Source organism: Pleurodeles waltl, chromosome 6 (genome assembly GCF_031143425.1).
Source record: "Pleurodeles waltl isolate 20211129_DDA chromosome 6, aPleWal1.hap1.20221129, whole genome shotgun sequence".
Classification (NCBI taxonomy): domain Eukaryota; kingdom Metazoa; phylum Chordata; class Amphibia; order Caudata; family Salamandridae; genus Pleurodeles; species Pleurodeles waltl.
Window position 1 is genome coordinate 984,768,614 of NC_090445.1, and position 22,429 is coordinate 984,791,042.

The 22,429-nt window shown below is 45.3% G+C and overlaps 1 protein-coding gene across 1 annotated transcript in view; it reads left to right on the top strand.

Moving 5' to 3' along the window:
• KIF20B (kinesin family member 20B) overlaps positions 1-22,429 on the top strand; it is a 434,415-nt gene that overhangs the window by 171,693 nt on the left and 240,293 nt on the right. The window contains exon 18 of the mRNA XM_069239865.1: positions 16,055-16,174. Coding sequence (XP_069095966.1) covers positions 16,055-16,174 — 120 coding nt within the window. The remainder of the gene's footprint in view (positions 1-16,054; positions 16,175-22,429) is intronic.

Genomic DNA, 22,429 nt, shown 5'->3' on the forward strand with positions numbered 1-22,429 from the left:
TGGCGTGTTTGCATCTCCTCCAGGTGATGTGTAGTTCCAGCCCCCAGCACTCCATCCTGCAAAGCACAGCCTGCTGCTTTGTTCTCCGGCTGCATGGGATCCTCTTCTGTAGTGCTGCGTGGGCTTCTTCTGCAAATCCTGTATCCCTGTGGGTGCTGCCTCTTCTCCTGGGGACTCTCTGGGAGGCTGAGGGTCCCCTGTGACTCCCCATCCTGGGTTGTGTCCTCCTGGGCCTTGCTGGTCCCCGGTAGCACCACTTTTCCACTAACTGCAAGTTTGCCAAGGCTTTTGGTTGAATTCCTGCACCGACACCCGTCTGCAATCTTCACTCCAGCATGGGACACCTTCAGCATCCTTCAGGACCTCTTCTCTGGCTCCGGGGCTGCAGTGCTGACCTGTTCATCACCGTTGACCAACTCCTGCAACTACAGCTGGGTGGGTAGTAGCTCCTACTCCTCCTGGATTCCACTGTGACTCTTGGACTTGGTCCCTTCTCTCCAGAGGTCTTATTTCTTCAGGAATCCACTGCTGGTTTTCTTGCAGTCTTGTCTGGGTGTCTTCTTTTTCTTCTTTTCCTCTTTTTGGGTGGTTTGGGGAAAATCTAGTGACTGACTTCTGCTTTCCTGGAAGCTGGGGGGGGGGGGGGGGGGGGGTACTGTGTTTACTTACCTCTGTGGTTTTCTAGTTCTCCCCTCTACCCATTTTACTTACTTAGGATGGGCTCCTGTGTTTGCATTCCATTTTTTTTGTATATGGTTTGTGCTCCCTCGAGGGTCACTATTGGTTATTGCCATTTGCACTGTTTTCTAACCTTTTCTATGCCTATTTCTGATTCCTGCTGTATATATTTAGTGTATTACTTACCTTCTATTGATGGTTGTCCCTTCTAGTATTTTGTGGGGATCTGTTCCAAAAATAAAGTACCTTTATTTTGGTACAACTGAATTTTCTTTCATGTATGTAAGTGCTGTGTGACTACTCGTTGTATTGCATGAGCTTCGCATGTCTCCTAGATAAGCGTTGGCTGCTCATCCACAGCTACCTCTAGAGAGCCCTGGCTTCCTAGACACTGCCTACACATAAATAAGAGGGGATATCTGGACCTGGTATATAGTGTAAGTACCATAGGTACCCACCACACACCAGGCCAGCTTCCTACAATAATAATGACTGTTTTGTTCTATTTTTTTTAAAGAAATTATATTTATTTGGCAGAAAAGCTGACGGTTTTTCTTATTTTATTTTGTAAACCGTTCATCTGTTCACACCTAGAAAACTTACTTTGCATGTTGCACTTCATCTCAGCTCAGCTTTCCGTTATGCTTTTGCTTGATTACACATCGGTATGTACAGATCTTACTGTTTTACTATGTCACGATATTGTAATTACTATGCTTTTTGCACATGATCAAGAACCTGCTTCTTATTTTGCACTGTCTCTCTGCCTAGCTTTTTTTTGCACAGAGCAGACTTTATATTGATTTTTACAGTCACTTTGCTGTTTTACTTGTGTGTAATTGTACCAGTTTTAAATAATTGACACAAAATTGACTGAATTGAAAATGGGAACTGGTCTTTGAGCCCCTTGCCTCCTCTAATTGCCCCTGAGCAGTGGCATCCTAGGCACTAATATGTGGGTGAAGTATCAGGCCCTTAGCAGTGCCTGCTGTGTAGTTTCTCACCAGGAAGCACAGGTAGGAAACTAGGGGCCAGATGTAGGAAGGTAAAAATTAGCAAGTCGGAAATTGCGAGTCATTGCCACTCGCAATTTCTGACTCGCAAAATGGGATCCAACAAAAAAAATGTGACATCAATTTGCGACTCGCAAATGATGTCGCACCGCAGATTGCGAGTCCGTTGTTAGCGAGGTCGCTTTTTGCAAATTGCGACTGGGCCGCAAATTGCATGCAGGTGCAGCAAAACAGTTGGAAAACACTTCCTGGCTCTTGCTGATGACATCAGAGCCAGGAAGACATCAAATACACCTGGGAGGAGGGAGGACCATACCCTTTTCAAACTGCACTACCTGGAGGAACAGCTGCTACCATGGAAGACACAGGCAGTGCAGGAAGGAAGAGGAAACTAAAATTCTCGGAAAAAGAACTTGAGGTGCTGACAGAAGAATGCTGCCAGCACCATAACCAGCTTTTTGGCAAGGCAGCCCTGAGTGTCCCAGACACTGAGAAGAGGAGGATGTGGCAGCAAATCCAGGAGAGGATCAATGCCATTGGGGTGAGCCACCGAAGCATTGATGAAATAAAAAAAAAGGTGGTACGACCTGCACTCCAGGACAAAGGAGAGGGTGGCAGAGCGCCTCAGGGAGATGAGGGGCACAGGAGGAGGCCCATCCACCATCCCACCACCCACAGCCATGGAGGAATTGGTGGAGCAGACACTTGAGCCTGAGGCTGTGTCAGGAATGGGAGCATTGGACACGTCAGCGTCCGGGACATCCAAAAGTGAGTACCATGAAACATGCATGTACACCTATAAATGCTATATCCACACTCACCCAGTACACAGCAGCATGCACAACCAGACTAGCTCCATTCCAGACTAGCAACCACCATAATGGTGCATTATGGGCAATGTAGTACAGTAGGCAGCATATAGGCAAATGTTTATTATGAGGCATACTACAGATGTTATAGACTGATAGTGTGTTCCCTATGTCCCACAGGTCTCCCACAAGACACCCCCACCAGCTACACCATCCAGGGTGAAGACAGCAGGCCAGGGGCAGTGCAGGAGGCTGCAGCAGCCAATACAGGGCCCAGCACGACACCACCACAGTCCCCTCCAGATGCAGTGCAGGACATGGAGGAAGGAGACACAACACCTGGTCCCAGCCACACTGTGAGACAGCAAGAGCTAGAAGCACCACTGCGTCGCAGACGCAGAGTCCAAGTCCAGGCGGTGGCCCAGGAGGATATAGGGGAGGCATCCATGTCTGCAGTTGTGGCATCCCTCCTTTCTGGTCAGCGCCTGCAAACAAGGCAATTGAGGATTATCTCCGGTGCAATGCATAGAATGGAACACAATATCACACATGGCCTGGCTGATGTGAACACACAGTTCACAAGACTGAATGACCATGTCAGTGACCTTACACAATCAATCCGCCAACTGGTGATGGAACTGGTGGCTGAGAGACAAAGCGTAAGGCGCCGTGAGCACCAACTAGTACAGAGATTTGACTGGATGGCAGTGTCCATTGTCCGTCTTGCCATGAACACCACAGGCCTCTCAAGACGGACCGTGAGTCTGCAGGTGGAACTGGGCCACTTTGCAGGGGATGTGGCGCGGGGACTGGGCCGCATTAGCCATGCTGTGGACATGTTGGAGGCCAGGCAGGTGGCAAGGGGCACGGGTGAGACCCCTCAGGACAGTGAGGCGGGGTCCACTATCAGCAGTGTTATCTGCCACAGACACACGTGTACTGCGGAGTGGCAGTGCACGTCAGGGGTCTGCTGACCCACCTGGCACGAGTCATGCTGGGCTAACCAGGAGGAGGAGTTAGGCACAAACACTGCAGGACTCATGAGGCAAATTGCACTTAATGTGTCCTCATTAAGGGTGGACATGTGCAGCCCCTTACGGACAGTTATGTTCTTTTGTTATTAGGTTCACTAATTAAAATGTTTTGTTTGTTCCACTACACAACTGGGCTCTTTGTGTGTGACATTGGTGAGTGTGGTGTCTGTTGCCCCGTACCTTCCAAAGTATTGGTTTGCAATGTGGTCCCGTCTCTGTCTGCCTTGATTTGCAATGCTTCTATCTTCAGGCTGCCGATGTGGTAGCTCTTGCTCGTCATCCTCCGAATCTGGGTCTGCAGGGGTGAGATGTAGCCCACGTCTGGTGGCAATGTTGTGCAGTATTGCGTATGCGCCAACTATCTTGAATGCTGTTATTGGGGCATACTGGAGCGCACCTCCACTTCTGTGGAGGCATCGGAATCTTGCCTTTAACAGTCCAAAGGTCCTCTCTATGACATTTCTGGTCCACCTGTGTGCACTGTTATATCGCCTCTCATTTTCATTGCTGGGTGTTAGGAACAGGGTTAGTATCCATGGTCATAGCGCATATGCACTGTCACCTGTTTGGCAAAAATAAGCAATGTTAGCAGGGCATGGATGGTTTCTACAGTGACCTGTGTGTATGGCTTCAGGGTGTCTTCAGCAATACCTAAGAGATATCCGTCTACAAACTCTCCACGTTCTAGGCGTTGGTGTATCCCACTGTGCCACAAAATGTAAGAGTCATGTGTACTCCCTTGAAATTTGGCTACCATGTCAGTGATGACATAATGGACGTCACATACCACCTGGATGTTCAGTGAGTGGGTCCATTTCCGATTGCGGAACAAATATTCCAGATTTGCAGGAGGGCAAATTTGTATGTGTCCCGTCCACACACCCTATTACATGGGGGAAGTTGGCAATTCTGTAGAATTCCAACTTGGTGCTATTAATTTCTGCCTCATTCCTGGGTAGGTATATGTATCTGGACATGTGTTTAAGAATGGCATCTAGGAAATATCTGAAGAAACGTGAGAGTGCCCTTTGGGATACCCCACCTGCCATGCAATCACCCCCTGATAACTACCCGAGGCCAGGAGGTGCAGTGAGCATAGCACTTGCACATGTGTGGGGATGGCGCTGCCGCGAACAGTCTGGCGTTGATGCCGCGGATTGAGTAGATCAATTATTTCTAATATTGCTGCACTGCTGAGCCTGTATTTGTCATATATCTCCTCCTCAGTTTGTTGGAAAAGTGTCTGCCTAGTTCTGTATATCCTCTCCTGTCTCTGGCTCCTCCTCCTCCTCTGCTGGGCGGTGTGGACTCTCCTCCTTCTTGCGTTTTGAGTAACCCAAATGCCTTCTAGGTCTCCTTTTATACTTTGGTTCTGGTTACCACCTGCTCTGACTTAGTAGTAATTTGGGTGTGCAAAACGGGCTTTTTGCGACTAGTCTCAATTTGCGAGTGGCTTTTGCATATGGTTTGCGACTCGCAAATTGCGACTTCCTATTTGCGGGTCGCAATTTTTGCGAGTCGGTAATGGCTCGCATCGCAATTTGCACTACGGAAATGGGATTTTTGCATCCCATTTCCGATTTTGCAGGGTCGCAAATTGCGATTCGGGCCATTGGCGACTCGCACAATTTTGCTACATCTGGCCCTAGATGCCTTGTCCCCTTCAGTTGCTGAAGTGGCAGAAGAAGGTGCGAGTCGCTGTATGTTGTCTGTTGCCCTACATCTCTCTCCATCCCATCCCACTCGAAACGTGAAGCCTTTCCAACCCCAAAACTCTTAGCTCCCCGTCCAGCGCAGAGCCAGAACCCTCCAGCAATCGCTTAGTACAAGTTTCCTGCCCTCAACCACCTCCTTTGGGGGTTTCTGCGTAGGATAGCTTATCAATCTGGTTTCTCTGAAATAAGCGTAGTTTTATGCCTTTACAGGGGCTACTCACCTCCACGCCTTTTACCTACCCAAATACTGATTACAGCAGACGTCCAGGTTCAAGCAGCGCAGCAGTATTTTCTGATGCCAAGAGGTCTTGTTTGCACTGCTTGCAAGAGAGCAGACGTCTTCCGGTTAGAAGCATAAGCTGAAGACCATATAATTGATTTTACATCCGATGGAACGACGCTCTTTCATCTCTTGACATGAGATTTCAGAACGGTGTATCTCTGGCTTGGTTACAGATATAAGGAAGCCTGACTGCATCGTTCCACACGGCAACTTTCACTTTAACCTTCTGGCTAAACAAATTATAATCAATGCTGGAAACAATAGCTGAAATATAATTTTGCTTATTTTCAATCAACAATTCTTGCAACCTTTACCTCCTAGCTTGAGCTTGACCATTTCAAGTACATTGACGTCTACAGTCCTGCACAAGGGTTGCTCTCGGGCGGCATCGGCTGTGCCGCTCGCTAGTCCTTCATACTTCACTTTGGTCAGTCATTGTTGTAGCACTGCATGTTTTTCTCTAGTAATGCCCAAAGTAGTAAACCCCTGTGTATACTCTCCTCTAAATTAGGGATATTTGACAATATGTATTTTGTTGATTTAGTACTGCTTGAGGCCACTAGATGGCAACAGTGATTTATTAAAGTGTCTTTTCGTTCCTCTTATTAAATTTGCAAGGAAACTTTCCGAGCCCGAGTATTGAGTTAAAAGATTTTAAGTTTGAGTCCCATTCATGAACGCAATAAGAAAAAAACTGGCCCCAGAAAACGACAGCTGACAAAGCCCTTCACCTTTTGCTAATGAGAGCTAGGAAAAAAAAAAAAAAAACATTTCCCAAGACAGCAATCGCAAAATCTAGTGCAATTTAGTTCTGAGACCCAGGAGAAAAAAAACAGAGTAGGAGTTGCACATTTGCGTTCGCCCTGTATCCCACACACTGAGGAAACTAAATAAATCTCCCGAATTGAATGAAGCAGATTTCTTGAGGACATCGTGAAATGATCGCATCTGACACACCTAGAAACTTTAATCACGTACCCACCGTCATACCGTCTAAAAATACCCACTTGCGTTTACCTCTGGTCCAGTCCCACCAAAACCTGGCGGGGAATATCCCCCGATGCCTCCTTTAAGCCTCAGTCTCCTTTCTGATCCCTTTGAACACCCTGAAAACAGTGGGTAGCTCAAATTGATCATCAAATTAGAGGAACCATTCTGGGAAAGAAGGAAAAGTCACAGAGCAGAGAATGGAAGGAGGGCGGTAGTGCGAATGGAATGCTCACTCGTAATTAAAATAACAAAAGAAGTTTGCAGATGAAATAGAGTACTTCGACCCTGGGATTCTGATAAGAAAAACACATGTATCACAACAGGAAATGGTATGCTACAACCAACAGAAATCGAGGAAAAGTAAGTGGCAAGAAAAAAAAAAAAGGAATTGCGGGATGTGTAAGCCCCTTTTATGATTTATATTAAAAACAATAGATTGCACAGGTGACGCGCTGTACAGGCGAAACCTAAAAAAGCATAGAAAAAGCTCATCGATTTTGCTATTGGCTTTGCCGATACTTGTGAACTGTTCTGGTTAGGCTCCTGAATATAGCGCATTTTGCCATACTGAGACAGCTCACCTGCTTGGGTGTGCAATGAGGATGCAATTAATTCAGACTCTCAGTACCCCAAGATTTGAAATGTGAATTAAGAATCCCTGCAAAGAAGGACTCTAATCTGAAATGCATTGTGGTTGATAAAATATAATTTAATGTACAGAATGCATGGATGAATTAAATCATCATCAAAGAGTATAATATGTATTGGAACAAATAAGGAAATGTCTACAGATGCAGAGTAACTAATATATTGGTGTAGCGAAACCAACCAATAAGAAGCAGCTCCATGTTTCACAATATACTTCGAAAAATAGAAGAACTCGTCATCTATGTGTAGTGGGTTGTGTAGGAGCAGACTCAGTTCACTAAATGGAAAGTGTGTTGCGGGTTGTCCCCTGCAACAAACTGCCCAGGCAATTTAAACTAGTTCCTGAAACTACAAATTGGTTTTGAATTTGGACTGCCTTCAGCAGTTCTTTGGTCTGTAGCGCAAGTAAACCTCTTGTCAATGCCCCATCATTGGACAGACATTGACATTAGAACATAAATACACGATGAGTGGGCATGAGGGCTGTTGAAAGCAGTGACGTGGGGGTAAGGGGTTCTTGGTGCAAGTAACTAAGAGGAAGGAGGGCAGACCGTCCGAAAACACATGCACTCTTATGGAGTGGTAGAACATAAATAAAAATAAAAAGTACATTGGGAAGCATGAGGCCAGTGGAAGGACACTGGCTGCCATCCACTGTCTGCCACCCAGAAACTATACTTGGCCAAGTTCCAGGGAACAACAAAGGAAAGAGGAGGTGAAACAGATGTGACCCGGATGCTGCTGACCCAGTGGCATAACGTTAGCCCCTGCGGTGAGGTGCTTGGCTGAGCTCCAAGGGGACCCTCAGCACAGTACACTGTGCATGGGTGGCATGCCTCTCCCCCCCCCCAAAATGTACTTTGCAAGGGGGGGTGGGCCCTGGGCCCCCCTCAAGTTTTATGACACCACTTTGCTGACCAGTGAGAAGCAAGAACATGAGAGGGACAGCAAAGCCTACAAATAATAAGTAATGTGCAGGCGGTAAGCCCCTTTTCAGATTTTTTTTTTAAACTGTAGGATATTTTGCAAACGCTGTGCAGGCGAAACTTAAAAAGTATGGGAATTGTGGTGCTGAGCGCAATGATGGCAGGGGATGTGTGTATTTATGTGTGTGTACACACACACACACACACACACACACACACACACACACACACACACACACACACACACACACACACACACACACACACTCACTCACTCACTCACTCACTCACTCTGGGTGCACATTCTTCCTTTCCCTCATAAAATACGTATACATCCGTGGCCATCAAGGTTAAATCCAAAGAATATTAACTGGAGGCATTATGTTTTTGCAGAATGTGAAGGTCATTGAATGCAAGAATTAATAAGCTTGGCAGGCAGTTCATAGTCCTTTTCGGTTTGGAGGCCCCACATAAGTGATTTTCATGGGGCTTGCTTCATATTTCCAAGTCTACTTATGTTGCCTAAAGTGGTTTCCGTGCTAGAAAACCAGGCTCACTTACCTTTGATTGAGCTGATTATAATGTTTGTAGCATACATTAACCTGTTCTTATCTGATGGATACTTCTGCCTGCAGATTCCTTATCTTCCAATTTCCCAAGACTAAATCCGGTGACGTTTGTTTGAGCAATACTGCTGCATGCACTGTCAGGTGGCTCCATTCAGATCCGCGTGTTGGTGTTCTTAGAGCCAGATGCGATGTGGCGGTCACCACTAAAGGCGCCACCCAGGCGCACAGACTTCAGTTCTTTTCTTTCTGCCACAGTTATCATAGATCCGGAGAGAGCTACCCGCTGTAATTTTTTGACAGGCTTTTTTCGATGTTTTGTCCAGTATTTTTGTAAAGTGTGTTGAGATGACATCTAGAAAGGTAGGATTCAAGCGTGTGGTACTGTCACAGCGCCATGTTGGTTATGGACCCCACCTTGTCTGCCTATGGTGTCTTAAGTGCGACCACAACTCAAAGTCGTGCTCGGACTGCTGGGCCATGGCACCAAAGGCTTTGAGGGAGCGGTCCCTGAAGCTGCTTGCTGCCTGGCTGTCGACCCCCATCTGGCGCGACTCCTCTGAGGTCTCGGTCAAGGAGAAGGTCACAGTACCACTCCAGGAGCCCCAAGTTTTCTTCCCACTCAACGTCCATGGCACTCGGGAAAGAGGCACAAAAAGGAGTCTAAATGGACTTCAACTTTGCCTTGTCCGCCCCCGTCGTGAAGAGTTCAGAACATTGGCTTTCTAGGCAAGGTTCTGCGAATTGATGCCAGGTCTGACTCCACGCCTCTCTCCATTTCCAGGAGCTGAAGTAACCCCATATCAGGTAAAAAACTTTTCAAGGCCATGCGCTGCGTGTTTGAGCAGGCCGACCCCTCCGGAGTTCCTTTGGGCTGTGGGGTCACGGGAGGCCCTGTGAGGGTCTACTCCAGCGGCTTTTGCTCTGATCGGGTTTCATGGATCCAAGTCCTGACTGGCGCCTGTCGTACCCACGTAACCTTCTCTGGCGCCAGTCATGACACTGATGCTCCTGGTGCCCGTCATGACGCCGATGCTCCTGGTGCCCACCAGCGAGATGAGCCCCGTTCTGATTCCAGACTATCCGTAACAACATCGCACAATGCCGATTCTAGCACTCACAAGTGCCAGATCATTGCCTAAGCCTTATTTTCAGCAGCCAGGCATAGAAGAAGATTGAGAGGGGTCACTAGACCCTTTAAAACAACTATGGACTGGTTTGAGGAACTAGGAGAAGCCAGTGGACTGGACAACTCTTCTGATACTGGCTTGCTCTCTCCCCCCCACTGTGACTACAGAGGAGGGAGCTTCTGATGCAATGATGGTGCATAGGGCAGTGGAGGTCCTCGATCTCTAACTGCCCTCAGTGGCTGTCAAAACAAACCGCTTGACTGAAGTGCTTCAGCCTAGGGCTTCCACTTCCCAACCCCTCCTGCCCTTTTAGGCACTTACTTAAGTCCTGCTGGGAACTTAATCCAAACTCGGCACAAGGGCCCCCCGTAAATAGGACGATTGCCCATCGCCCTGCACTGGGCGACCCTAGTTTCCTCAGCCAACACCCCAAGTGTGAGTGCTTGGTAGTCCAAGTCTCAACTTCCCAAGGCGCATTCCCTTCTAGTCCCCTGGACAGGGAATGCAGGAGGCTGGACCTGCTTAGGAAGATGTTTTCTTTCACAAGTGTGACATTTGAGGTCGGTGAACACATCATGCTTATTGGGCCGTTTCTCTCACACCTTATGGCATACAGTTGTGTAAGTGCTGTCACAGGTTTCGGAGGAGGCCTGAGCCATCCTCTCCTAGGTGGTGAAAGACGGAAGAGATGACTCAAACTTCAGCATTAGGTCTGGCCTGGGTACGACTGACTCGCTGGGCAGAGCGGTTTCGTTGACAGTGACCTTATGGTGCCACGCCTTGCTGAGAACATCTGGCTTTTCTGGAAATGTCCAAGCACATCTCATGGGCATGCCCTTCAACTGACTCACTTGTTTGAGAAGGCAGACTAAGCACTGGTGCTCTTTAAGGGCTCTTGGGCCTCTCAGCGACCCCTCATCCACGGTTTGCCTTTCGTGACCATGGAAGGGGCATACCAAAATGCCAGCCCTATGTCATCCACCATCCGACACAAGCTTCCCAAGCTATACAAGGGCTTGATGTCTGTGGTCCTAGAGGGTCTGGAAGCCAGAAGTTGTCCGCCACCCAGCACCCGGCAGCCTTCCTAGTTTGTCTGCAGGACCATGCTTGCCCAGCTGGAGGGAGAATTCAACATCATCTCCTCCACTGGCAGTCCATTACATGGAATGCTTGGGTTCTGCAGATCATTTGGAAGGGCTATGCCCTCCATTTCCAATCCTTTCTTTCCCCAATACCGCCAACATTCAAACGGCTGTCTGAGGATCTTTCGTCTCTGCTCAGAGAGGAAATTATGACTCTCTTGGCCAAGGGAGCTATAGAAAGGATCCTGATATCAGAAGTAGGCAGTGGTTGTTATCCCAGCTACTTTCTGATAACAAAAAAGAACAATGGTCTTCGTCCTATGCTAGACCTACAGACTGTCAATCTCTTCCTCAGGAAGAAGTTCAAGATGCTCATGTTGGCTCAGATCTTGTCTGCCCTGGACCAAGAAGACTGGTTGGTAGCGCTGGACTTACAGGATGTGTATTTTCAGATTGTCATCCTGCCTGTCCACAGGCGTTCCCTGCGGTTTAAGGTAGGCCACAAGCACTTTCAGTTCACCATGCTTCCATTTGGCTTTACCAGCACTTCCCAGGTGTTCACCAAGGTGATGGCAGTGGTTGTAGCTCATCTGTGCAGGTTAGGAGTTTGTGTACCCCTAGTTCGACGACTGGCTGTTGAAGGCGAGCTCTCCCCAGGCTGTCATCTCCCACATTCAGACTACGGCAAACATTTTGCGTTCGCTGGGTTTCACTATAAATGTGCCGAAGTCACACCTGACTCCCTCTCAGGCGCTCTTTCATAGAAGCTGTTCTGGACACAGTGCAGTTTTGTGCTTATGCTCCCAAGCAGCGAGTCCAGGATATTCAGGTTATGATGCCGATGTTTTGGCCTCTATTCTGGGTTTCGGTGAGACTGACTCTGAGGCTGCTGGGCTTTATTGCCTCCTGAATCTTGCTGGTAAATCATGCCAGCTGGCACATGCAAGCTGTGCAGTGGGACCTGAAGTTCTGGTGGGCACAGTATCACGGAAATCTCTCAGACGTGGTTCAGCTCTCGGAGGGAGCTACAAAAGATCTGCAATGGTGGTTTATGAACCGCAGTTGGGTCAAAGGCAGACTCTTCTCCTATCCCCAGCCAGACCACACAGTGGTGACATATGCGTCACTTCTGGGATGGGGCGGCCATTTGGGAGAAGTGGAGATCAGAGGATTCTGCTCTCTGGCAGAATCCGAATTCCACATCAATCTACTGGAGCTCTGGGCAATCCAGCTAGCATTGAAAGCATTTATTCCCTCTTTCAAGGGGACATTAGTGCAGGTGTTCGCTGAAAACACCACCGCCATGTGGTACTGCAACAAGTAGGGCGGGGTCATGGACCCTTTGTCAAGAGGCCTTGCATCTCTGACATGGCTGGAACTGCAGCGCATAACCATGGTGGTTCAACCCTTAGCAGGTTCTCTAAAAGCCAGAGCAGACTAACTCAGCCATCAATGCCTAGCTGATCACGAGTTGTGTTTCCACTCAGAAGTGGCGTAAGGATTCTTTAAGCAGTGAGGAGAGCCTTGGTTAGATTTGTTTGCCTCAGAAGAGAGCACGAAATGTCAGCAGTATTGTGTGTTAGTTTCCTGATGCCAATTGTCCGCCTACGCTTTTCATCGCAAGTGGAGCTCAGGCCTGTTGTGCGCCTTTCTGCCCATACCACTCCTGCCCAGAGTTATCAAGAGGCTCAAGAACGACTGGGCCCAAGTAATCCTTGTGGGTCCAGATAGGGCACGGAGAGTCTGGTATCCTGAGCTTCGGAAACTAAGCATTGATTCTCCGATCAGGCTACCTCTTCAGAAGGATCTTCTGTCACAGCAGCAGGGGAGGGTTCTCCACCTGAACATGTCAACTCTGCACCTTCATGCGTGGAGATTATGGCAACAGTTGACAGCCTACGACCTTCCTCCTGAAGTCTGTATTGGTATTCTAGCAGCCAGGCATTCCTCCACAAAAAAAGTATACGCCTGCCGTTGGCAAAGATTTGTTCAGTATTGTACAGAGAAGTCTCTAGATCCTCTTTCTGCTTCTCTCTCTGATCGTCTTTTCATTCTTTCCCTTGCTCAGAACGGCTCCGCACTGGGCCCTCTTAAGGGTCATCTATCTGCTTTGTCTACTTTTCTGCGGCTACTTGACCAACCCTCTTTAAGTCCCCTATTGTAAACAGGTTTCTAAGAGGACTTGTACATATGTTTCCCCCTTTGCACTTCATTATGCTTAAGTGGGCCCTGAACCTGGTTCTCATGTGCCTCGTGCTTTGTTTGAGCCACTTCACAACTGTCCCCTCAGGCTGCTCACCATGGCCGTAACATCTACCCGGAGGGTGAGTGAGCTGCAGACCTTGTCATCTAAGCCTCCATATCTCAGTGTTTCCCGACAAAGTGGTGCTTCGCACTCATGCCTCTTTCTTCCCAAAGGTGGTGACCTCATTTCATTTGGGACAGACTATCACCCTTACCACATTGTTTGCTCCCCTCCAAGGAGTGACTCCACTAGCTGGACCCAAAAAGAGCTTTGTCATTCTTCCTTGACCACGCAAAAGACTTTCCGGATAGACAACCATCTCTTTTGTGGAGTATGTGGGAGCAATCAAAGGTTGAGCAGTAAAGAAACAAGCCATTTCACGCTGGGTCGTTCTCTGTATAAAAATCTGCTATGCTTTGGCTAAGAAGCAGCCCCCTGAAGGCGTACAAGCCCATTCCACCAGAGGAAAAGTTGCAACCATGGAGTTAGCTCGTAGAGTCCCAATACTAGAAATCTGTCAGGCAGCCGTGGACGTCCCTGCACACACTACTGCCTGGACAGTCTGGTCCGCAGGGACGGGCACTTTGCCCGTTTGGTCCTGCAGGACTTTCTAGTTAAAAAAATGTGTCTGCAGCCCACAGCTAGGGGGATATTGCTTTGGTATCTATTTAAAGGTAAGGATTCTGCAGCTAGAAGTCGCTATGAGATTAACAAGTTACTTACCTTCCATAACGCATTATCCAGTAAGGACTATATCTAGCTGCAGATTCCCTTACCTACCCCCCCCCACCTCCTCCACAAAATACGGCCCCGCTCTGCTGACTCATTTGCTTGGGTCAGGGTGTTCACTTTCAGGCCCCTGATGGGACAAACAATCGTCAGTTCATTTCATGGCACTGCGCTCCTGGTGTGGAAAGTTGTGAAAAAAGTAACTAACGTATGAGTGCCTAGGTGGGGCCTATATAGATGACCGCGAAGTTGCATCCAGCACCGCTGACACCACGTGGAACCAATAGGAGTCACCGAGGGCGTGCACAGGGGAATTGCTCAAGCAAGTTACTGGATCCAGTTTGATGCCTGGGAAATTCAAAGGTAAGGTAAGGTATCTGAAGCTAGATATAGTCTCTACTAGTACTAGATAATGCGTTACCAAAGGTAAGTAATAAGTTCATTAGGCTGATTATAATTTTCTTACCATATATTGACGAGTTATTCATCCACAATATAACTGTTGGTGGTGATTCAGGTGCTATCCAGTAGCGAGTCACGCTGATTTGAGCCGTCACCAGATTGGCAGATGGGGTCCAGATAGGCCTTTTATTCTACCAGGCATTTCCCTTTGTGGGCTGGAGCTCTTGGAAGGTGATTGGAAAGTCCAGGGCTGCTCCTGGTACCGCTGTCACTTCCTCCCATCCCCCAGGTTAATTGCAGCAGGCATAAGGAGTCTTCAAGAGAGAGAAAGGGAACAAGGGTGGAAAGATCGTGAAAGCAATTGGAGAGGGAAAAGATGGAGAGAATGCTTGGATGGAAAGAGATTGCACAAGGAAATGATAGAAGAGGGGTTGGTTTGAGCATTTTTCCCAAGTTTGCAGCACCGGTATCTGCTGTTTATAAAAACAAAAAAATCTGAGGGCTGACAATCTAAGTTGATGATTTGTTGCTGGTCAACACCCAGAAGTGATTCAGTATATTTTTACACTTCTGGCGTAGTCCTCTAGGGGACCTTTTTGCCGCTCACAAGACCAGTCCGTGCCTTCATTTCTGCACACTGCACTTCTGCTGCTGGGAGCCCTGGGAGTTGCAGCCTCTCTGAGGTGGTATTTTCCTCCCCATCACTCGTTACCTCCCATTCCTCTGAGTCCTCTTGCTTTGATGATGTGGTGGCATGATTGTGCACAATTGATATTATTAACACAGGACTGGTCGCAGTGAATGTGGTATTTGGAACTTCTGTGCTCCACCTGCCCCTGTGCTTACTCTTTTACTGCGGATGCTCGCTCGCAGTGGGAGGGGGCTGCGAGGGGGTATCTAAGCCTCCAGGGCCGATGCCTTCATGCCAGGAGACAAACTAGGTAATCTAAGACCATTGATCTGCTTTCTGGGGAGTGAACACGAGTTTCTCAGCCAGTCATCCCCTACTATATCTGTTTATTCTGAGTTTTCTGGTGCACCACGGCAGATGCTGACCCCATTCATCGTGTGTGTATCCGATCTGAAGTGTTGTGTTTTGCGCTTTTTTTGGCCTAACAAGGTTGTGATATGGGCCCTGTTAAACAGTATATATCTTCCATTTTAGCTCTTCTTTATTTGCCACATCAGCTGTAGTTTGTCTCCAAATGTCATGCTTTTTCTAAAGTTCACTTATTGTCCCCCGCCCCCTTCTTTTGTTACGCATCAGTGGGACCTTAACGTAATCCTTGTTAGACATGGAAGTAACTGCTCTTTCTGAAGTCCGGTTTTAGCCATCGTTTGTGATTATGGCTTTCTGTGCCTCCTTTATATTTGGAAAAAGTACATCAGTTGTTTATTTCCTTTACCAAAGTGGCGGTTAACTACTCCTAATTCTAGGCTCATCCGAGCTTGCCCTTTTCACAGAAGTATTCTCAGCTTTTTTGCTGAATACCTTTAAATTGAAAGTGGAGTTTCTACAGTCACGCCACCCACAGCCCTTGTTTTAGCCCATATGGTCAAAGTATCTAAAAAAAAAGAAAGAAAAATTGAAGAAACAGTTGTTCTCTTGCCATTCATCACTTTCACAATAAATATGATTTGTATTTTGGCATTTTATTAATAGCATTGAAGTCAGTTGGATGTACGTACTATTCTGAACGCACAATGCCACAACAGTACTCTTTGATGTCATCTTTTAAATAGTAATGTATATTTTTGGGATTTTTGTAACTTGAACATTTTCTTTGCTTTGCTTTTCTCAAAGAAAATTGCTAAACAGAGTTCTAGAATTGAAGAGCTGATGTGTATCGTAAATGAAAAGGACAATGCAGTAGCTCAACTCCAGGAACTGTTGTCGCACTGGGAAGATAAATTTGAAAACTATGTAAGTAAATATATTTCACTGGCTTCACTTGTAAGGAAACGTGTAATTTTATTTAATGTGAAACTCCTCTTTAGCCTTCTTAGGGAAAACGATTGCATCATAGCTAAATGGAAGGCCTCCCTCTGATGCTCCTGCTTCCTTTACACACATTTCTTCGGGGGGGAAGGGCATTTCTAGACTATTTGGTGTTAGGTTATTCCACTTATTGCCTACTGTATGGTTTGAATATCATAAGCACCCCTCTCAGTCACCATAGCCTGCCTCTTTTTACATTAGAAATGAACTTACCATTAATGCGCACTTGGGAGCTGTGTGGGTTAATTCCGATCTTTTGATAAAAAGACAGGGAGGTCACAGTGGGACCTCAGAAGGGTTGTAGGTGTATCAGATATGTTGGTAACTGTGGTTGCTGACCTGGTTAATTGGGAGAGGAATGAATCGCAAATTGTTTCTAAATTCATGAAGCAGCTGTTAGCCAACTCTTCTTCTGGAGCTTCAAAAAATAACCAGAGAATGATTCCTTGCCTGTTACTTGATTTAAACAAGGAAATAAATAACCAGGTCAGGTCTTGGTATTTAGTCTATTAAGTTTAAAGAAATACTAGGGTGGCTTTGTTAAAAAGGAGAAAGAGGAGTTTGAAGGCCCGCCTTGCAAGAGACTCTGGGGACAGGCTTTGGATCCACCTTAGAGAGGCAGCAGTAAAGGGTCAGGCAAGGTGTATTTGGGAACTGGTGGATGAAGGCTGTGGGTCTACAGTTCGATCCTCCCCTGTTGCCATAGCTGAAGCCCCCTGGTCTGAATTTATTGCCTCCCTATATGATTCAAATGGGGGGTAGAACCGTTTCGGTCTCCCGAATGTAATGGGACTCATTCTTTCACCTCTCCCTCAGTAAAGGAGATAGAACTGACCATTCGCTCTATGCATCTTTCTGCTGCAGTGGGTCCTGACGAACTTCCCATTTCTGTAATATAACAAGATATCTGCTCTTGGAGTAAGATCTTATATGTGGTCTTCAGAAGGTGCTTTTCTACAGAAGCATTCCCCCCTCCTAAGTTGGTAGTATTATAGTACCTTTATACAAAAAGGGCGATCGTAATTGTCCTGCCAGCTATCGTCAGATCGCTCTTTTGGACGCAGTTGGAAAAATCTTTTCTAAATGTCTGCTTTCCAGGCTTACCACCTGGGCAGAGGAGAATAATGTTGTTCCCCTGTAGCAGTCAGGGTTTAGGTGAAATCATAGTACCCTGGATAACATTGCATCTCTACAAGTCATTACTTGAAAATATTTGAAACTAAGAGGTGGAGTGGTCTATGACGCTTTCATTGACCTTTCAACAGCATTTGATAAAATGGACAGAGATTTGTTATGGAGAAAGTTGGCCAGGCTGGGGATGCCTTCGTTTCTCCTAGATTTAGAATTAGCACTTCACGCCAATACTTGATGTAAAATTCTCCTAGGTGGCGATAAATGCTTATCCCAAGAGATATCCACTCTGAATGGACTAAAGCAAGGATGTCTATGGGCGCCTTTGCTTTTTTTCCCTATAAATCTCTGATTTTCCCTTTTTCCTGTCTCAGAGCAAGGGCTTTCCCCTGCAAGTAGGTGGGTAGTCTGTTTGTTGTATGCTGATGACATTATAATCTTCGACTTAACTCCTAAAGGTCTACAGAATCGTCTCAAGTCTCTGTCAAAATACTGAGTCCCGCTTTTTAAAGATTAATGCCTTAAAAAGTAAGGATCTCTGCTTTCATGTGAATAAAAAGCTGAAATGTCCTAACTTCCTTTGGTCATTAGGAAAGCAAAAACTGGAAATGGTAAAATCGTATCCCTTTTTAGAGAAAATAGTTTGCGGGAATCTTAGTGACGCAGCTCATATTTCCTCTAATAAATCAAAAGCCAATTGTCAAGCAAGCGGTCTAGGGTCCCTATATGTAGCTACAGGAAGAAGGCCTTTTTCATACCTTTTATCAGTATATTGAGCTAAAATTCCAGCGTCCCTTCTCTATGGCTTGAATTTATTGATACCTCTGAATTGGGGGTTCTTGAATCAGTTGGAAGGTAAAATCCTTAGAAAACTCTTGTCTTTTAACACAGCAGTCTCTGAGGCGCCTTAAGGCTGGAAATGGGTCTAAGAAGTGTGTGTGTCCAGGGATTAGCAGGGGTCATACGTTGGCCCGCTTCGCTTATAAGGAGCAAGGAAAATACTATAAGGTTTTTGCTAAGGAAATAAATCTTTCTAGATAGTAATAATGTCAAGTACTCCCTTTGTAAGAACTTCTCCTATGCTCTTGAAAGGTTGGAGTTAGACCGTAATCAGGTCTTGGCAATATCTCCCTTGCAACTGAAAATTTGATTGAAGCAGGCAACATGGTCATAAGGTCTTCAGCTGGACCTCGAGAGTTGTGCAAATAAGAGTTTTTATGAATTTAGCAAATTCTCTAATAGTAAAAGAGCACAACCCTATACTTTATGGAATATCCCACATAGGGTTAGGCATTTTTGGATGTTGCTCCGGGATCGCTTCTCTTGAATGCGCTTTTGGCGAAATGGAATGGCTCAGCTAAAGAGTGTAATTTTTGTCTTGCCGAAATTCAAGATTTAAACCATGTTTTATCTGTCCATCCCTTGTCTCATTCTGACGTAAATGGTTTAAGCCTATTTGTCTTCAGCTCTCTTTGCTGTCTGCACCAGAGTTTCTCCAAGCCTTGTATGATCCTCCCAATTAACAATTTTGTTTCAGAATTTTTAATTTTTTAAATTTTTTTCTTTATATTTATTCTAAGTATATGCATCGTAAAGTAGGTTCATTGATTTCCATGAAAACTGGGTTAGGGGTGCTGTATGAAACAATATAATTAGGTGGATCTCTTATTATGACGCACTTTATTATACCTATAGTCCATTGATGGTTTGGCAAGGTTTTTATGTGCTCTTCTATATATCTGTGTTTTTATGCACGGATGAGCAAGGTATTTGACGGTCTTTGCTCATATTTAAACCTCTGATCTATATATGTTTTTTTGTTTTGAGGCACTTTATTATTATGCACTTTATGAAAAGTTGGGTACGGTTTGTGAGTACCTTTTTTATTCATGATTAATTTTGCATTTTAAAGGGCGGATGGGTAAAGGATTAGTCTGTCTATGTATATATTTTATCCCATTGCTTTATATGTGGAACTCATTTTGAGTTCTTGAATATAAACAATACCTAAATTTGATTTTAGAGAATTATACATTTTGTTTGCAATGCTATGAGTGAATTTGTGTTTTTTACATCCGCATTTTTGACATTTATTATCTGAATGGACAGATCTGTGTATCTCTTTTCCGAGCTAATTGTCTCTATAGCATCTTACCTGCACATTTGCACTTTGTTCTTTTAATGTTAATATGGAATGTAATGACCCCAAATTGTTATAGCGTATTCGCACAAAACTGGCCTTAATTGCGTCCTTGTGCGCATTTGCACTATTCTGTTTTTTGCACTTTGTATTGGAGGACTGTATTTTGTAATTGCATATTTGTAAAAAGTAATGTTGTGCACTTTATAGAACCTTATCACTGTATGGATTTTTAAATGTGTCCAACTTTATTTCGTGTATAAATTGTTGTAGGGATAAATGTAGTTTTAATTTATTTTTATGTGGACCTCAGTTGAGTTCCAAAACATAAATAAAAAAAATTTAATTGATTGAATGTGTGAATTTTCATAGAAATTAAGCTTTATTAATGTTGATTAAGGTTGCTCTAAATAAATGTTGATTATTGCTAAATAAAACGTTTAAAAGTTTAATTAAAAACTGTCCATTTTTTTCAAACATTCCAAATATCCTGGGACAGCGGTTCAAGCGCATACTTAAATTATGACAGAGTACTCCACCTGTCCAAACCCAATGCAACTTTCCAATAATTGTTTCATTATTTTATTTATTTCCATCAACCCCTCCTAATCCATAACTGAACTGAATATTTACTATTGTCACTCACTTGAAAAACCTTCTAGAAATTTTATGCAAGGCTGTCTGTGATCTGATGTGGGTGAAATCCCTGCACCTGCTCTTTGTCATCAGACCCATCTCCCAAGCAAGGCCGACTGATCTTTAAGCTTCAGGGAGGGCGTGTCAAGGTCTGGTTCAAGCTCCTATAGCAGATTGATTCCTAGGCCCCACAAATCACCATTCTTTCTGCTGGCTATCAATTTGAGTACCTTTGAGCAGCTTCATACCTTTGCCTCCCAGTCTCCACGAGTTTAAGATGAAAGACCTCTGCTTGGATGCCAATTGCAGCTTTCAGGACAACCCAGAGAAGGCCATGCCTGGCTGAGCACTGGACAATTCAAGCATGTTCATCCACCAGGCCTGTGCCATTTACATGCACATACAGCAGCCATCCAGCATGCATGAAGGCACCAATGCTCTGCTCCTGTTCAGCTCTATCCCATTGGTGAACATATGCAGGGCTTTCCCTTCCAGAGAACAGGTTAGGCCAAGTGTTCACTGCAACATTGGCCCTATTGTCATCAGCATGGGCATCTTTATTTATTCAAGCCTTCCATCTTAGAGGGATGGCTTTTCTCTATTGCTGCCCTCCTGCTCTTCCTTGCGGCTCCTTACCCTCTAGGAAACCTGGGACAGAAGTATTGGCAGGGCCGTTGACTTCTCAGGATGATGTGATCGCGATTCCTCGACTCCTCCAGCCGAGATTGTTTATTGGGCTGCTTTCTACAGGGGGCTGTCGCCGAGAGGAGGACCGGCATTTCCCGTGCGTCTGACATCTTGGTCATGCCCCATGTAGAAAACTTTTAAATTAATAAATCTTGCACTGGCACTGTTAAGACATGTTGGGCAGCAGTGGGACTTGTTAAAGGGAATGTCATATGAAAAGGTACAATTCTCCAAGTGTGTTGGGCCTGTAAAATGACATTGTGCTGAGAAGGCATGGCCAGTATCAAAGGCACCGTTAATATAATATCTAATGCCCGTATGATCTGCTGGTTTGGTTATTGGGTCTTGTAGCTGCAGTTCAGATACACTAGCTGACCTCCTCTATTGACAAATTGGGGTCACTGCTTTTTTCTGCAACATGTCAGTGACCCAAAAATAGAAAGCACCCAACGCCCCACATCTTTATTAATTTTATGGCTGAGAATATGGAAATTCTGCAAAATGGAACGACTTGCCTAAATGGGGACAGAGTGGATAATAAAAAAAAAAAAAATGGGTCTATTTCTGCTCATACGTTTGGAGAACCATAGTTGTGGACTCGCCACACCCCACCTAAGCTGATCAAAACCTCAGACCTCTACACTTTGGTAGTTCAAAATAAATTCTTGTTACAAATGGATTACAGCTATTTCTGTATGATGTCCAATATTTGAAACCGCTTAAGCGCCGCATTTCATAATCTCTCCTTTCTACACGTGATAGATGTATTTTTGTATAAAGTTGCTATAGAATAAAAATGTGAAAAATATTAAAAAGCGAACTTGATTACTGTGTCTGCTTGGCACTCAAATATCTCTTCATCTACCCAGTATTTATATTTTAATGCAGCACTGGAGCATTGCATGAAATAAATAGGAAAACGAAGGGGCAAGACCTGTTGATTCACATAACTTATTTCACTCTTGAAGTGTATGGGTATATGCGCACACAGCATCACATGCCACGTGATTCCTAAATATTTTGGGAATGCAGCTATTTTTGTATTTTTCTTTTCACATCACCACCAATGAAAATAGCAGATGCTACTTTACCACGGTGTAACATACCATGCCTGTTTTCTCCTTTGTTTGCTACTTCAATTTCAAAGCATACCGATCTATAGCACAACAGAGATCCATTTTTAAAGCCACAGTTAGCAAACATTGGCAGAGCTAATTTGGCTTGGTTTAACATGAAAATGTACACAAGCACAGGCATGTATATATGTTTTTCTGCAAAAACACATTAATGCCAGCCCTGCTATCTTGCTTGGTGGTGGTGGTGGATGTATTGGTGATGGTAGTATCTGATAGAGACTGCTAACAGGAGATTCCTTATCTTTGAATTCTCGCCAGGCGCCGTAAGGTGGTGTCGACTTGGCTCTGCATTCGTCGTCTGTGCCGGATATGACAATGCAGGTCCTATATAGGTGCCACCCCGGAGTGCTGATGTCAGTTTTTCTTTCCACGCCAGTTAAGCTCTGATCTGAAGAGAGCTACTCCTCAGTCAATTTTTTTTGACTGGATTTTTTGGGCTTTTTAATAAAG